The 17,998-nt window shown below is 42.6% G+C and overlaps 1 protein-coding gene across 1 annotated transcript; it reads right to left on the bottom strand.

Moving 5' to 3' along the window:
* Positions 1-64: 64 nt before the first annotated feature.
* Positions 65-17,835, bottom strand: LOC146968640 (butyrophilin-like protein 2). The gene is made up of 7 exons (XM_085760391.1): positions 17,807-17,835; positions 17,609-17,619; positions 16,552-16,893; positions 13,987-14,322; positions 3,007-3,348; positions 1,457-1,575; positions 65-124 (listed from the first exon to the last, which is right to left on the bottom strand). Exons 1-7 carry the CDS (start codon positions 17,833-17,835, stop codon positions 65-67), a joined length of 1,239 nt encoding a protein of 412 aa, XP_085616517.1.
* Between the last annotated feature and the right edge of the window lie 163 nt (positions 17,836-17,998).

The raw sequence follows: 17,998 nt of genomic DNA on the forward strand, positions 1-17,998 counted from the left end.
CCTCCTGTGTGCACAAATTCCTCACACAGTGTGCCAAAAATCAAACAACCATTCCACAGCGGGATCAGGAGAAGCAGTAGAAGCAGCAGACCCAGTAGACCACTGATCCAGTATGGAGGTGGTTCTGTACAAGCAACATGTTAGTGTTGTTAGTCAGCAATGAAGTGTGTGGTGGTGTATCATCAGAAATGTGTATTCTTTTATTTTGAAATGTGAGCTTTTATTTCGCTTGTGGAGAAGAAAGTGACGTTAGTTTTCCAGTATCATTCTCTTTGCGTGGCATTGGCAGTAAGTAGATTTATTTATAGCCCTGATATTTATTTAGTAATATGTATACTGAAGGAATTTGATTTGTGGTAACATTATTATATTATTTATGTAACACGTACAGTTGTTAGAATAAGTTACTATTATTGTGATAAGGATCTGTAACAGACATGAGTTTGTGTATGTATCCTTTATTTGTTACAGTTTTCACCTTTTCTTGCTTAAAAATTCGACAAACACACACACACACACACACACACACACACACAAATATCTTTTTCATGAATACCCCTTTATGAAATTTAAGCCACCAAGAGGAACACACATACCCACTTGGTCCTTGATCCCTTTGTGAAGAATGAAACTGCTGACAGCAGCAGCAGAAACCAGGAGAACCAGGAGAACAATGTTGCAGACTGGAGAACATCCTGTATCTGAGACAAACAACAACATGAGATTCAAATATTAATGAACAATAAAACAACATGGTGGTGACTTAACAGTCCCATTCAGGAAAAGTACATTTGGCCAGCTGCATTACAAAATTGGAACTCACTTCCCACCCATATTAAAGAAATACATACATACTGTACTTTTACATCCAAACTAAAAACATGGCTCGCTCATAATTACACCTGTACCCACCAAGATATTGTGTTATTTGCGTCGTGATCATGCTGCCTGTCTGTGTTTTATCTGTCTACGTGATGTCTGCATGCACCCCTGTCTGTCTGCATCCCAGAATGTGTAGTACAGTATGTGCTGATGTAGCCTATTGTGTGTGATTACTGGTATATCTATGTGCTGTCTCTGCATGATTGTACTGATGCCTACCTGTTCTATCCTATCCTTATTGATTCTTTTTAATCATTGTGTTGTAATATATTGTTGTTGTTGTTTTTTTAGGATGCCCATTGTCATCTGGCCGGAGACTACAGCAGGATATTAGCCATGCTGGCTAAAGCTGCCCTTTTTACTGTATTTAATGCAGTTGATTAATTGGGACTGTCCACGTACAATAAAACAATAAAGTAAAGTAAAGTAACATTTCTGATCAATTCACTGCAGAGTTCACTTCTAAATGACCTGTGACCTCAGTCTACAGCTCTGACATCACATTGACTTAGATTCTGTTCCTCGACCCAACAAATTGACACACACACACACACACACACACACACACACACACCCTACCTCCTTCATTCCTCTTGCATTGATACATTTCATAAATCAGCAGAGCAGCAGCAGCCAGTGAGAGCAGGAGACCAGTGACACCAATGAGAATGTAGTCCAAGTTTACAGGATGTTCTGTAGTCGACACAAACAACAACATGAGATTAAAATATCACTATTAAAAATAAACTGAAACATTAAAACACATTTCTGATGAGTCCATGTCCTCTGACCTTTGCCCTGTATCTAAATCAAATCAAATCAAATCAATTTTATTTTATGGCAGTGTTCATACATTAAGTAGCACAAAGTGTCTTTGCACCCCCATCGGTAGAGCAGAGACAACTCCCAGTCTTCCCCAATGAGGAAACATTGGAGCTAAAAACTGAGGGACTAAAACAGTAACTTAAAGCCCCAGTGTGTAACTTATTTGGCTTTTTATTAGCAAAAAATCATCAAACATTGCTTTCATAAATACGTATTTCACTGAAGGAATCACACCCGCATACAAATGAAAGCTTTCTGGTACCTTAGAATGAGTCATTACAAATATACAAGGGGCGACGCACCGAACCGAGGCGGCCATGTTGCATCGCCATTTTTTACGTTCAGTGGCAGCGTGACCGTAGGTAACCACGGAAACTCAGCGGAGCTGTGGGCTCGGCCTGTTAAAACTGTCACCACTGTGTAGTGTGAGGAAGGACGGAGGCACTGATGTTGCATTCAGGTGCAGTCAGGCAGACGGCCGTCGGCAAACCAACCGGATGTCATTTTACTCCACGAGAGAAAGACGGTAAAACAAAACCACATCACCATGACAACATATTGTCACGCCTGTATTGTTTTGCCTCGTGCTGGCGGACCACTTTTTTATCCTGTTACATGCAGCGTCTGTTGTCTGTCTGACGTCTGCCCGATTTCACGTGAATGCAACATCAAGAATACGTTCAGATATGCAACCGCACCGCTAGATGGGGGGAATTCCTACACATTATACCATTAAGGTAAAATGTATAAAATGAGCAAAATATAATATAAAATAAAATACTCTTTTTCTCATAAAATTAAATTAAGTGATCCTTAAATAATCTAAAAAGAGAGATAAAAGGCAAATGAAAGTTAATGAAATAACATAAGACAAAAATAAGATCTGATAAAACATAAAAGAAAGATAAGAGCATAAAGGGAATTAAAAAGAATAAAAGAAGTCATAAAAGCTTGATTTACAAGATGAGTCTTGAGACTCTTTTTAAAAGCAACAACAGTCTCTGCAGCCTGAGGTTCTCTGTTCAACAATGGGGGGCCATAATAACTGAAAGCTGCTCCCCGTGTGTTTTAGATCTGACTTGTGGTATGGTTAAAAGGCCGGCGGCGGAGGACCTCAGGGTCCGCGAGGGTTGATAGAGTAAAAGTAGGTCAGATAAATAAGAAGGCCAGAGACTGTTTAACTGTTTAAAAACGAATAAAAAAAACCTTAAAATCTCCCTGAAACACACAGGGAGACAACGCAGCAATTTTAAAACTGGTGTAATGAGTTCCCGCCCTCTGGTCCTCTACAGCTCTGACCTTTGACCTCCAGTGTAACTTGACTCTGCCTCTCCTCTCCCCCCGTCCCTCTGAGGATGCAGCTGTAGCTGCCACTGTCTCTGGTGGTGGGTCTCCTCAGAGTGAGGCTGAGGTCTCCGGTCCTCAGAGCCTCAGTCCTCATGGACGTCCGTCCTCTGTAGTCCTGGTTCTGGTCTTTGAGGTCGTCTCCGCCCGGCTGACGCTGGTGGACGGTTGAAGGACGGAGGTCGGAGCGGCTCCACACCACTGAAGGCTCCTCCAGGTCAAATGTTATAAAGTTACAGGGCAGCAGGACAGACTCCTCCCCCTCATACACCTCCACAGCTGAGGCATGCTGGGAAACTGAGGACACAGACAGAGGTGAGCCAGAAACCAGAAGATAATCAGACCCTCTGATGAAGATCCACCAGAACTACAAATTCTCACAAGATGCTGACGATGCTAAATACACTAAGGTTGTATTCTGATCCACAGTGAAGCAAACAGACAGGGACAGGGGCTTCATATCACATGATGAGACCTGTTTTCACTTCCTCTCTCATCATGAGACATTTTTACAGTTTATATAACTCAGACAGACACGATGTCATGGTGATCAATAATTATTGATGGCAGCTTCTTTGATGCTATTGGAGCAGAATCTGCTGGATTGTAGAGTTTTTGTATTTGTTCTCTTGTACAGTATAAACCTTACTACCCAAGATGAGTGATGATCAGTAATGAAAAGGTTTGTTTCTAACTCATCATTTCCTCCACATTAAAGAGCAACATGTGGTTCAGAGCAGGTCACACACAGCTGAACTATACGCCTGTATCACAGTATCAGGTCACCTGTCCTCTCAGACATGGCGCTCACATCCAGAGTCTGTGTGTGTAGTTTATTTAAATGGAGTCAGATGAAGTTTTTCTCACCGTACAGCAGTGTCATAAAAACCACAAACATCTTCATCTTCTCTAAAAAACACAGTCCAGTTAAAGCTGTTTCCTCCTGGAGTGAGACACGGTGAGAACCGGACTGAACCAGGACTCTGCAACGTTTACTTTCGCTTTCAACACAAAGTGGCAACAAACCAACTGAAATGTTGTAAAAGTTGTTGACAGTGGAAACACGCAGGTCGGGACTGACCGGTTCTTGATTTACAGTACGCCCTGAGACCTGGAGTTCTATATAAACCACCATGAATGACATATGATGTAAAAAAAAATAAATAAATAAAAAAGCCTTAGTCGTGTGTGCAGCAGGTTATTATGATTGATTGATATTATTAAAGTTTATAGGCGCCATCTAGTGGTCGTAGTTATTATGACAGGACAAAAGAGTGTGGTCGCACTGGGAGCGCCCGTCAGCCATCGACTGCAGTCGCCCATACTCGTATTCACTCGATTTTCCACACACACGTCATTTTAAACATGAGGATACGACCCCTCTAGGGAGGTCCGGGGGCATGCCCCCACGGAAGAAAAATTTGAATATTTCATATTTGAAAGCATCAATCTGATGCATTTTGAGAAGAAATCCAAGCAGAACTACAATATACTGTAGTATGAGTGTATGATAAAGTATGGTCACATTATGCTATATAACGTTATTAGTGTTGTCACGATACCACAATGTCACGTTTTTTGATTCCAAATACAAAGAGAACACAAAAAAATAAAAACAGTTATTTTAATAGAAAATCTTAGAACTATTAGGCTATTATCAGTAAATAATCAATCACTGCTGCTGCAGGATTAAAATTGAAATTTCCATCTATATTAATCTGAACTCTTCCTAAATTAAAACATTAGTGGTCTGTTTAAAAATGAATATCAACTTGTTTTCTTTGCATTGTTTGAGGTCTGAAAACACTGCATCTTTTTTTGTTATTTTGACCAGTTGTAATTTTTGGGAGAAATTGTTATCAGTAGTTTATAGAATGAAACACAAACGTTCATTTTACTCAAACACACACCTATTGTTTCCCATACGTAGACCAATGTGGTGCAGCGCCACAGAATCAAGACCAAGCCACAAATTTACTCTGCTTTTTTTTTTTTTCATCAACGCAATCGTTCCGTTAATTCATCTCCGCATAGCGCTCTTTCTCTGTTCACTCACTCACACAGAGAGAGAGAGAGAAAGAAGCGCACATGCATGCTAGTGGTGGTAAAAACCAAACTTATCAACCAGCAGTGTTTGCATTAATTAACGAGTCTGTGGCGGCCGTCTCTCTCTAGCGCGCTGGTGCAGTCAAACACAGGCACATGGACAGGTCGCGCTGTAACGGCTCCAATTATAAAGCGGCGACTTCGCAGCGCTCTGGACCATAGGACTGCACAGTAAAATTCACAACCCAATCAGGTGCTCTCGCGCTTGTGGGTGTTTTCATTTTCTTCTACTTTTTTTCTCTTCTCAATTCAAGGCTCTTGTAATCTATACCCATAGGCGGCCTTACCTATGTTTCAACCGTTTCAATTGAAATGGGCCCCAGCCACCAGGGGGGGCCCAGCTGCCAGGGGGGCCCCAGCTGCCAGCCACCAAGTAAAAGACAGTACAATAATTCATCACCTAGGTTTCACCTTAACATACACACGCACACACAGACCTACATCCACCACACACACAAACAGCTCTGTCCACCGTGCGGTCACACACTCGACCCCTGATCCGCTCTACAACCTGATGCGCGTGTCATGCCACACCGCGACTGTAGCCTACTAATCGCTCCTAATTAATAATCCGGCAGGAAATATCAATAACAACGTAGGCTTACCTTTGAAAACGGCCCCTCAAACTATCAATAGACCCTCTCCCAGTATTATTCCTTTTCTCTTAGTGTTTGTTTTTCCTGCTTTCCTCCTGACGTGCGCCCAGTTGCGTAACCTGATGATTGACGTCTGTCAATCACTTTCCTCCTCTTTCCTTTTTTTCCTCGGGTTAAAATGCCTCCAAACAGGCGATCTATGAGTACGTCCTAACTTAACAGAGAAATAAAACACACCGAGAGCACAACTAAAATGTGATATTATTGGCAGCTTATTTACAGATTTTAATAATGGAGGAGACAGCTGTCTGTCTGCTGCTCCAGCACCGCAGCACCGACAGGATCAGCACCTGTAGACGTCTGTCTGTCCTCATGTCTCGTCCTTTCCTTGTCCGTGGTGCTGAAATAACGCGGAGCATTTTGCTCTCATTACTTTTGTTGCCAATTTAAATTCAGAATATTGTTAAAGCCTGTAGTTTTTGACTGTGTTAAGATTCCTGTTCATGTCTGAAAATGTAGCTAGCTACATAATGATTTTGCTTTTCGATGAAAACCAACTTCAGTCCTCCTTTTTTCTGCTAAGTCCAGGGGCCTCATTTATCAAAGAGCGTGTAAAAGTCCTCTTAAATTTTCAGTACGACGGAAAGGCAAAATGTGCGTACGACCAAAAAATATACACTCTTTTCAGATCTATCAAACTCCGCGTACACACGGCTGCACGGTATTTCCCTTGATAAATCACACCGGACTTGAGAAAAGCGTGGATGAGAACACGCCTCATACCCAGCCCCCTAAACGGCCCCACACAACCATATGTGGTCAATGCAAATCAGTTACGTGCATATTAAGTAGCCATGTGCACTCTGGAAACGTGTGGAATGACGTCAGTGGAAGACGGTGAAGACAACAGACGGACGGAGAGCGGAGGAAGAAGCGGAATTTCTCTGAAAGCGAGATACACGGTAACACGGCAATATCAGTCAGAAACATCATCTTGCATTGAAAGGCTTCAATAAATACAAAAAACTCCCAAATCTAAATGAAACAGAACAGAAAGAAGAAGAATCATATTTATTCTGCCCCTTATTTTAGATTATGTCATAATAATTTAAAGCAGGGTTTCCACTACTACTTTGCACCCCTTTCCACTAACCCCCAACTTCCGTTCACTGGAAGACTTTGATTTTCATTTGTGCATAGCTATATATTAAAAAAAAACAAAAAAAAAAACATTGAAGTCCACCAGTCTGTGACTTTTCCTAAAATGATGTTGGGCAGCACCCATTTTTGTTAAAGCAGAAGTAAGTGGTCCGGTCGTTTTCGCTAATGCTGCGTTCCAGGCAGGCTTTTGAAATCGTAAATTACAGCTTCAAGTCACGACTTACGACTTTGTAGCGTTCCAGGCAACCCACTCGTGTTTTTCCGACCTGTTTTACCGGTGAAAGTCACTATAACGGCCACTCGTAATTTCCGACCGGTGAACTCGTACCAGATCGAACTGGTACGACTTCACAGTCGGAAAAATACAAGTTTCCTTGAACGCACCATAACAGTCCTCGTCCCTACGTCGCCACATTCACGGCGTCCCTTGGCTGCACACACAGCCCTGCATGCCGTTCTCTCTCCTCATTGGATAAAAACTGTAGGATACGATAAATGTTTTCTCCTCGGCTCAGAGCAGAGCAGAGGGACTGAGAGACCCGTGTTTCGGTCCAAACACTCTATGTAAGTGATTGCTGTCGGAAGATATAACTATTTAAGACTTATATTAACACAAATATATCACTTACTTCTGCTTTAAATACAATAAATATTATTCACACAAAAAATATCGATCATGTTTTCTCATTTGCTTTGATTTGCGCCGACATTATTGGGCTTGCTGCTTGCTTTGTGTGTGTCCAGTCTGGCTACGTAACACACGCACGTCGCAGAAATTATTTTCCAGACTGGACAGACGGGTTGTGGAAGAGGTGTAGCCTACATGCAAGGGAAAAATATCAATATGATATCAAAAGAAAACGAAATTCGTTTTATAAAGCCAGTATTTAGGAGCAAACTAGTGTAAATGCACAGGGGAAAAATCTGAGTCGCTGTGCTTTTCATGTAAAGTGCCGACGTCAACACGTGTGCGGTGGTGGGTGGGGGGTCATCATCACCACCACTTGCTACTTCAAACAGTGTCCGCGCTCCTCTCTCCCTCGCCGCTGCAGTTCTCTGACTCTGCAGCGGTGTCGCCAATTCCTCTTGTTCTTCAAAAAGCGTGTAAATGCCGGTACGCCATGGTCGGACTGGTCGTAAATTTTTGCTCTTACTCCCGACAAGTTTTGGTTTGATAGATCCCAAATTAGGCGGAGAAAAGTGCGTACGCACAAAATGGGGGAAAGAGCGTGTAAAAACTTCTATGTATAGGAAATAATAAAAACGAACTAGTGAGATTGATAAATCTGTGCAGGAGTCCAATTGTTTATCATCCAAAAAATGTGTTGCACAGATCTTCATTGGGTACCCCACATCCTTTCTTTTCCCATAAAATGACCTAGCCGAGATGCCCTGCTTGAAAAAAAAAAAAATTTTTAAGTAAAATACAGTTATACTGTTGTAATGGGCAAAGCTGTGCATGATAATATCTTGTACTGCTGTAATTATTAGCATGTCTTCCAGTTTGAAATAAAATTTTGAATAATGAACATTGACCAAATTTCTATCCCTAATATGGCAACGTATCTCATGGGATACATACATTTCAAAAGCTGCTAAGTAACACCACAAACGAACATTTTTTCTTCATGAGAATGTTTAGACAACTGTTCTAATTCATTCATTCCACGGAAGGAAGCAGGTTCTCCACCACTGGCGGCCATGATGTTTTCAGATCAGGCTGACGAAACGATGAAAGATGGCCTCAACCAAATCATATCATAGATGCTAATACCAGACAAGACTTTTGATAAATGCAAACTTAATTAGTGAAAACCTCCCAGCACACCCCCTACAGGATGTTAAAGTGGGTGTATCTCCTGGTGCACGTTGCCTGTTTAAATAAATAAAATAAAAAATGTGACTCTTTCTTCTCTTTCTTTTATACTTTATTAAAAAGTAGCAGTCAGAATCTTGAAATCACTTATTTCACACTATATTGGTTATTTTAACCCCCTTAAAGGAGCATTATCGCAAATCCAAATTCTTAATTCGGCCACTAGATGGAGCCAGGCGGAGTTTATCAGATATAAACAAGTGGGCACCTGTCAGAGAGAGAGAACATCGTTTAGTCCCCCCCCCTCACCAGGCTGAATGAACGTGCAATCGCGGGAAAAAGAAAACTCGCTAGTGGAAGCGGCAGCTCTACGTCGCGCACAACCACAACAACGACAACAACAGCAACTGCAACTTCCTCCTCCTTAATAACGCTGAGAGGACAGCTGAAGAAAGACAGGGGACGTGGAGACAAAGTGTTCTACCAGCGATTCAGTGACTGTGAGCAGCCTAACACACTGCTACATTAGTATTTACTGTTGCATTTTTCCGGTTCGGAGGTCGGATTTGCGAGTTCCGAGTGCAATCGAACGCAGCAAGCGCCGGGCCGGCTTGGATCATAACAAAGACAAATGCTGCATTTGCCCCACGGACACTACACTGTTGGCGATTTTTTTTTGTAAATTTAGTTATGGCTCCCCCCGACCTATCTTTTGCATATTTCAGCTTATTTTATGCTATTACTGCTGTATTTGCGATAATGCTCCTTTAACACCCACTGGCCGGTCCAGGACCCGACAGGCCCAGCACTAATTTTGAATTTGAGGCATCAACAGTCATACAAAAGTGCATAACAACAGCAAAAAATACTAACAGTAATAGCAAAATATGATGGAATTAAAAAAATATATAATGATAAAATAATCTAGTAGTAGTAAAAATAAAGTGCTTTCTATCAGATTTATATTCCATTGAGGCAGAAAATTACAGTGTCAGAAACAAGTTTCACCTGTTGCATTATATACATTCAGAATTTAGGAATTTAGTCTATGCCAGATGTTTGCAAATGTGGCTGCGGAGCTGTGCACTGTGCACAGTTGTGTTGCAGTCTGATGCTGCAACACAACCTGCATCCTGGGGAGATTTCCACTGGAGAAGGATCGACCTTCAGGCCAACAGAGTGACAGATTTGATTGTTGTTAAGTTTAGCACCATGTAGGTTCTTATTGTCAACACCTGCTCGTCTTTTGCTCTCCCTCCACTACGACTTTTGTTACATGAATTGTAGCGTCGTCATTTATTTAAAGCAGATATCAGTGGAATGTTTTTGTTAATATAAGTCCTAAATAGTCCTATTTTCCGTCAGCAATCACTTACATGAAGTATTTCAGCCTAAACACGAGTCTCTCCGTCACTCTGCTCTGCTGTAACCCGAGGAGAAAATTTTCCTTGTGGGATACAAGTGTTATCCAATGAGGGGAGAGAACGGCATGAAGGGCTGTGTGTGCAGCCAAGGGATGCGCGTGAATGTGGTGACGTAGCACGAGGACCAATTGATGCCTGACAAGGGCGGGGGCTGCTAACTCATGGTGCGTTCAAGGAAACTCGTACTTTGTGTTTTTCCTTCCTGTGAAGTCATACCAGTTCGATCTGGTACGAGTTCACGGGTCGGAAGTTACGAGTGGCCGTTATAGGGAACTTTCACAGACAACAGGACGGTAAAAACACGAGCTACGGGTTACCTGGACGCTACCAAGTCGTAGTTGTGACTTGAAGCTGTAACTTACGGTTTCAAAAGCCTGCCTTGAACACAGCATTAGCCGAAATGGCCGTGCCGCTGTTATCTGCTTTAATGTGATAGTCAGACCGACTGTTTTATCTATGAAGTCCCATTGATGTGTGCCTGGTCCTGTTCTTTAGAAAATGTTCTCATACATATGGACCTTTGTTGTCTTTGTCCGTCCACTCCACTGTGATGTCTTCAGACAGGTGAGCTTTGGTCCAGCTGGACAGACTCCGCCCCCTCCTCCACCTGTTGGACTGAGAGACAACAAACCACATGATGATGTCATCAGAAAGCAGTATCAGGTCTTTACTGAAGGATCACAGAGCTGTAGAGGAACCTGAGGGACAGAACCAGACCAGAGGGACAGTGGACACATATAGGAAGTTAAACAAACAGTCCAAGGACTGATGTTTTCAATGTCTTCAATTGACTGCTCCATTCCGTTGACATTGCTCTACAACTCAAAATAGGCGGGCGGTGAGAGGGCGGTGAGAGGGCGGTGAGCGGGCGGTGAGAGGGCGGTCAAAGGGCGGTGAGAGGGCGGTCAAAGGGCGTTCAGGGGGCGGTCAGAGGGTGGTCAGAGGGCGGTCAAAGGGCGGTGAGAGGGCGGTCAGAGGGCGGTCAAAGGGCGGTCAAAGGGCGGTCAGAGGGCGGTCAAAGGGCGGACAAAGGGCGGTCAGAGGGTGGTCAAAGGGTGGTCAGAGGGCGGTCAGTGGGCGGTCAAAGGGCGCTCTGGCGCGGCGTAGAGTGACATCACAGACAGTCAAAACCAATCTGAGTGTTTGGAGCTGTTCAGACTGAGACGCATCTGTCCGAATGCGATTTGAAACTACGTCCTGAAGGTGGTTTCGATCCAGTTTGCAAAAATCGGATTTCATGTGATTTGTGACTGTTGTACAAGAACTGAGTGGGACCTTTCCAAAAGTCCAACTCTCACAGTCCTTGGCCTGTGATGACTTGGCCTTCAAGCTATCTCCTATTAACGTGGCGAAGGTTGAAAAAATTATCTCAACCCTGGCAAATAGTAAAGCCAAAGATATACATGGTCTTGATACAGTATTTTTAAAACAACATAAGGCCATTATGCCACCTTTAGTTATGATTATAAATAAATCTATCGATGAGAGCATTTTTCCTAGTGTGCTTAAACCTGCCATAGTTACCCCTGTGCACAAATCTGGTGATACACAGGTGGTCAGTAATTACCGACCTATCAGCATACTCTCTCCCATCTCAAAGGTCATTGAAAAGGTTGTAGCAGAGCAACTAGCTGCACATCTGGATTCAAAGTCCTTTTTACATCCAATGCAGTTTGGTTTCAGAAAGAAACATTCCACTGAATCTGCTTGCTGCTACTTCCTTGAGGAAATTAAAACCAGCCTAGATCAGGGAGGAGTGGTGGGAGCAGTCTTCCTTGATCTACGCAAGGCCTTTGATACAGTAAATCACGAGGTGCTGTTACATAAATTAAAAAATTATGAACTTCCTATCAATGTACATAACTGGGTGAAATCTTACCTAAGTGGTCGACACCAGTGTGTACGAGTGAATGGTACACTATCTCCATTTCTAGCATCCACACTGGGAGTCCCACAAGGGTCAATTTTAGGGCCGCTGCTGTTTTGTTTATACATTAATGACTTGCCCTCTGTCTGTCAGGATGTTAACACTATAATGTATGCCGATGACACTGTATTGTATACTCATGGGAAAAATGTAACAGAGGTGGCTGTGAAATTAACAAAGGCAATGAACAAGGTTAGTGATTGGTTATACAACTCATGCCTCACGTTAAATGTGGAAAAAACTGTGACCATGTTCTTTACAAATAGGTGTAAACTTAAAAGTTACCCTGATATTGTAGTAAATGGGCAAAAAATAAAACACGTAGAACAATTTAAATACCTGGGGGTAACGTTGGATCCAACACTTAGTTTTAAAGGGCATGTCAAAAAGCTGATTAACACGTTGAAATATAATTTAGCTAATTTCAGATACATAAGAAATTCTCTCACCCTTGAGGCATCAAGTACATATTTAAATGCAATGATCAAGCCCCATTTTCTGTACTGTGTTACATCCTGGTCTCAGGCATGTAAAACAGTTACAAAACCACTAGAGTTATTGTACAAAAGTAGTCTTAAGATCCATGCCAAAAAACCACGGCATTACCATCATTGCCATGTACTTGCCAAATATGATATTTTGAGCTTTGAAAACTTGATTATACACTCAAATGTTTGTCTACTTCACAAAATTATTCATAATGCTTATGCCCCCCCTCTGAAAAAGTTTGTGACACTCTGCTCTGAAAGCACAGTACGTCTAACTAGATCTGTTACGAGGGGTGAGTGTAGTATTCCTCAACGTAGAACTCAGTTTGGCAGCTCTTCTTTTTCATGTGTGGCCATGAGTCAGTGGAATGTCCTTCCCACAGAACTTATTCTATGTACAAATCCTCACACATTCTCATGCTTGTCAAAGCGCTGGTTACTAAGTAAGCAAGTTTGCACACATTGTTGAGTATTATGTGAGTGTGTGTATGTATCTGGCTATGAGTGTGGTTATTAGAGGAGGATGATTGTTATCTGTGTATTGTACGTGAATGTGTGATGAGAGTGAGAGTGAGTGTATGTGGCTGTTGGTCTCTATTGTGCACTTTATGATTTGGCGCTCCTGTTTCCCTGCTTTTATTAGTGCATTCTGTCAATTTTTTAAATATTATGGTTATCATGTCTTATTTCAATTAATCTTAATATTGTATCTGTTTAGCACTTTACCTGCCCAGGGACTACAGGCGGAAATTAGCAATTGCTGCTATAACCTGGCTCAAAGCATCTCTTCTTGTTTTACAAGATTAATGTTTTTTTTGTGCATTGTCCCTGTTTTAAATAAATAAATTCAATCAATCAATCAAAAGAGCCATCCGGTTCCAATGTGGATGGGCTAACAATCGGATTTTGGCTGGCAGTCTGAACACGGCCTCAGTCTGTGAATCTGTCAACGCTGCTTTGGATCAAAATGTTGATCCTGTCAAAGTAAAAGTCTGGGACGGTGCTGTTGATGAAATGTTAGAGGATCAGTTGGTTCAACTCTACAGGAAACAGGAAGTTAAAATAAACATATGGATAAATGTGTGGTGGAGCTGTTCCTGGTTTCTGTTCTCTCAGCACATTATGGAAGATTTTCACAGTAAAAAGTCTCTCACACATGCACGGACACACAAACATCCTACCTTTTTTAGTTTTTCAGGTGCAAGACACCAAGAAGAACACCTGCTAGAGCCAGGAGACCTAAGGAAACGAAGACTTCAACTCTGTCAGAGTACTTCTCTGTGGATGAGATGAACATAAACAACATGGTCCAAATTCCAACCAGATCTGAGCTCAGACTTCTATTAACAATTCTGACCTTTTACCTCTGACCTGTACTATCTTGTATGTACCATAGGTGTTAGGGTGTGTTACTGACCTATGACCTTCAGCTGTATGTTTCTCAGTGTTCGTTCTTTTCCAAACGCTGAGATGATGCAGGTGTAGTTTCCACTGTCAGAGGGACGGAGGTTCGTCAGAGTGAGACTGAGGTCTCCAGTCCACATAGAGCCAGTCTTCATGGACGTTCTGCTGCTGTAAATCTGGTTCTGGTCTCTGAGGTCGTCACCCAGCTTGTGTCTCCGGTGGACGGTTGGAGGACGGAGGTCGTGGCGGCTCCACGTCACTGTGGGGTTTATGGGTAAAGGATAGTCCTTACAAGGCAGCAGGACCGACCTCCCACTGTAGACCTCCACAGTGTCTCCATGCCAGGACACTGAGGACAGAGACAGGAACATGGATAATCTGCAGAAATGCTCCATCATATCTGGTGCGCAAAGTTTAGCCAAGAATGTTCACACTGAGAAGTATGGCAAAAATGCAATGTACTGTTGTCCTTGAGTATGTTACGCTGGACACTTCTCACCCTCAACGACCACAATCTTGGCTACATAATGGAAGGGGACTACCACGGTCCATAACTATAGTTAAGGACTATGTCATAATGTACAAATATGTCAGATAGAAGCCATTTTTGTCGATGGCTGACCATCACTTTGCGAATATTTACATCTTGTTAATCCTCTAACCTAAAGTCTTTTACAGTGTAGATAATGTGACACACATTTACAACAAACATACGCCATGGTATGTAGCTATGGTTCATCAGCTGGTGTTGGCTGGCAGTAATTCAGTTCAATGGTCAAATGTTGCAATTGTCATTTCTGGTAAGGGCACAATGACCGTATTCGATTTGAGACTACTACACTTGCTAAAATTTGCGCACTACTTAAGTAATTAGTAAACTAAGTAAGTAAACCAAGTAAGGGAATAGTGTGAAGTATTAAAGGGAGGCTGTTTTTGAGCACTACACACCCTCTATGTTCTTAAACTCTTTTTCAAGAAAGACGCAGTAAACAGCAGCAGCAGAAACCAACAGCAGAACCAGGAGAACCAGCAGAACCTTGACCCCGACGTGAAGACCTTCTGTAGCCGACACAAACAACAACATAAGATTCAAATATCAATAAACAATAAGACATTAAAACAACACTTTGAACAATTCACAACAAAGTTCAATTCTATACAAACCCATTACGATCTTCATGTCGTTATATTTTCTGGCTGCAAGACAAACACCATAACCCAGAAGAATCAGCAGACTCAGCAGACCCAGTAGACCCAGCACATTCAGCAGAACCACTAGAACACCGATCCAATCTAGAGGAAGTTCTGTTATTGACACAAACAACATGAGATTGTTAGTTTTGTTGTCAGGCAACAGTGAAGTCAGTTAATCCATCAGCATGACTGAACCAGACCAAACAGAGACTCAAAGCCTTGGTCACTACATACCCTCTGTGTTCTTGATCCCTTTGTGAATACAGACACCGCCAACAGGAAGAAGAACAGCAACCAGTAAAACCAGGATAACCTTGATCAAGACTGGAAGACATAGTCGACACAAACAACATGAGAATAAAATGGTTACATGCTGTCATTCCGACATCCCACCATTTAGACATACCGCTATTCAGACATGCCATCGTCCCACCATCCCGACAAGGCTTTCAATATAAGGAAATGTGCGTTACTTAACAGGTGACTCCCTCCTACTTAGTATCTGGACTCTCTACTTCTGGACTCTCTCTATCCAGCTGGCCTGTCTGCTGCTCCTGGTCCGTCCAAATCTCGCCGGTGTCCGTGCAAATCTCGCGAGATTTGGACGGACCAGGAAGAGCAGTGCTGGGAGCTTCCGCTACAAACAGGCTTAAAACCTATTTATTTAATTTTTTCAGAACAATTTCTCATGTTGGGGCTTCAATACAAGAGGGACATTACAGACGAGCACTATGGAGGTATTTGGATGTTTTTTGGTGTGTCTTTTTGGACGGAGAAAAGTGGGGTCCGTTCGCCACCGTCATATGGACATGCAGTGCTGCACTGTAACTCAGAAAAGGCACGGAGGACTCTGAAACTTCTCCCAGCCCTTAGTCGACATGAGGGTGAGTAGATAATGAGTGAAATTTGAATTCTGGGTGAACTATCCCTTTAAAGGAATTGTCGGAAAGACAGGATGTTTAAAAAACGAAAAAAATACCGTCATTCCGACCATATGGGACGTTTGATAGAAAATTAAGTGTTGCCATTTAGACAATTAGAGGCCTACAGTATGTCGGACTGGCTGTTGCCCCCCAAGTCAAATATTAATAAACAATAAAATATTCAAACAATATTTCTGATCAATTCACAGCAGAGTTCACTTCCCCTCTGCGTCACACGCACACACAACCTACCTATATTATTCATTTTACACGGTATGACAGTGTAAACAACAGCAGCCAGTGAGAGCAGGAGACAATGAACACCAATGAGAATGTAGTCCCAGTTCACACTCACAGGATGTCCTGTAGTCGACAAAAACAACAACATGAGATTAAAACATCACTATAAACAATGATGTTAAACATTAAAACACATTTCTGATGAGTCCATGTCCTCTGACCTTTGACCTCCAGTGTAACTTGACTCTGCCTCTCCTCTCCCCCCCTCCCTCTGATGATGCAGCTGTAGCTGCCACTGTCTCTGGTGGTGGGTCTCCTCAGAGTGAGGCTGAGGTCTCCGGTCCTCAGAGCCTCAGTCCTCATGGACGTCCGTCCTCTGTAGTCCTGGTTCTGGTCTTTGAGGTCGTCTCCGCCCGGCTGACGCTGGTGGACGGTTGAAGGACGGAGGTCGGAGCGGCTCCACACCACTGAAGCCTCGTCCAGGTCAAAGGTAGGAAAGTCACAGGGCAGCAGGACAGACTCCTCCCCCTCATACACCTCCACAGCTGAGGCATGCTGGGAAACTGAGGACACAGACAGAGGTGAGGCAGAAACCAGAAGATAATCAGACCCTCTGATGAAGATCCACCAGAACTACAAACACCTGACAGCTTATTCTCACAAGATGCTGACGATGCTAACCATTCTGAAATGATGTTAAATACACTAAGGTTGTATTCTGATCCACAGTGAAGCAAACAGACAAGTGGCTTCATATCACATGATGAGACCTGTTTTCACTTCCTCATCTCATCATGAGACATTTTTACAATATAACTTATTGATGGCAGCTTCTTTGATGCTATTAGAGCAGAATCTGCTGTACTGCATAGTTTTTGTATTTTGTAAAAGATTTCTTTCTAACTCTCAACTTCCTCCATATTAAAGATCAACATGTGTTTCAGAGGCAGGACAGAGACACAGGTGAGCTTTAGTTTACACCTACAGTTAATCAATTCAGTTCACTTCAGTTATAGTAGGGGTTAAAAGTCTGAAATCAGTTAACATTATGTTAACTGATTTCAGACTTTTAACCCCTTCAATGTCAGAAAATAGTCCCTGGGGAAAAAGTGGTGAAAAGGCACATAAAAAGGGGGTTTTGTCCGATGTGGTCTAGTTTATTTTTATTAACATGTATCTTACAACAGAGGTGCCCAGCCCTCATGGACTTACAAGACACCGAAAGCAAAATAAAAATACAGGAGCCTTTACAAGGCATACAGGGAATAATGCTCCTACAAATGTTGGTTCTGAGGAGACAGAGGGAAAGTGAGGAGCAGACTAACTGAGGACTTGTATCAGTTTGTAGAGAATAAAGTGAAGGAGTAAACTCACCACAGACACAGGAGGTCAGTGTGAGGAGCAGCAGGAAGCAGCACATCATCTTCTCCCTGTCACAGGAGACAACAACACATCAACAACTACATCTACACTCACTTCTTCCAGTCAGGACCAGGCTGCTTCATCTTTACAGTCTAGTGCAGGAATATGTTTCTGCCACAAGGTGGCGCCATGTTAACTGATCACAACAGAAATATTGAGCTCTGATTTCCTCGATTTCAGCACTCAGTCAGGACCAAGCTGAGAGGAGACACATCTTAGTGACAAAAAGACCAGTCAGTATTTGGT

Source organism: Trachurus japonicus, chromosome 18, assembly GCF_045865225.1.
Source record: "Trachurus japonicus isolate A0001 chromosome 18, Traja_1.0".
NCBI lineage: Eukaryota > Metazoa > Chordata > Actinopteri > Carangiformes > Carangidae > Trachurus > Trachurus japonicus.

What these genes read in the sequence shown, in the direction of transcription:
- LOC146968640 (XM_085760391.1), bottom strand. Translation starts at nt 17,835, where the DNA reads ATGAAGCAGCCTGGTCCTGACTGGAAGAA. An exon ending in CATACAGCTGAAGGTCATAG is followed by an intron (nt 3,349 to 13,986) that starts GTCAGTAACACA and finishes CTGTGTCCTCAG; the next exon opens with TTTCCCAGCATGCCTCAGCT. An exon ending in AGTTACACTGGAGGTCAAAG is followed by an intron (nt 1,576 to 3,006) that starts GTCAGAGCTGTA and finishes TGTCGACTACAG; the next exon opens with AACATCCTGTAAACTTGGAC.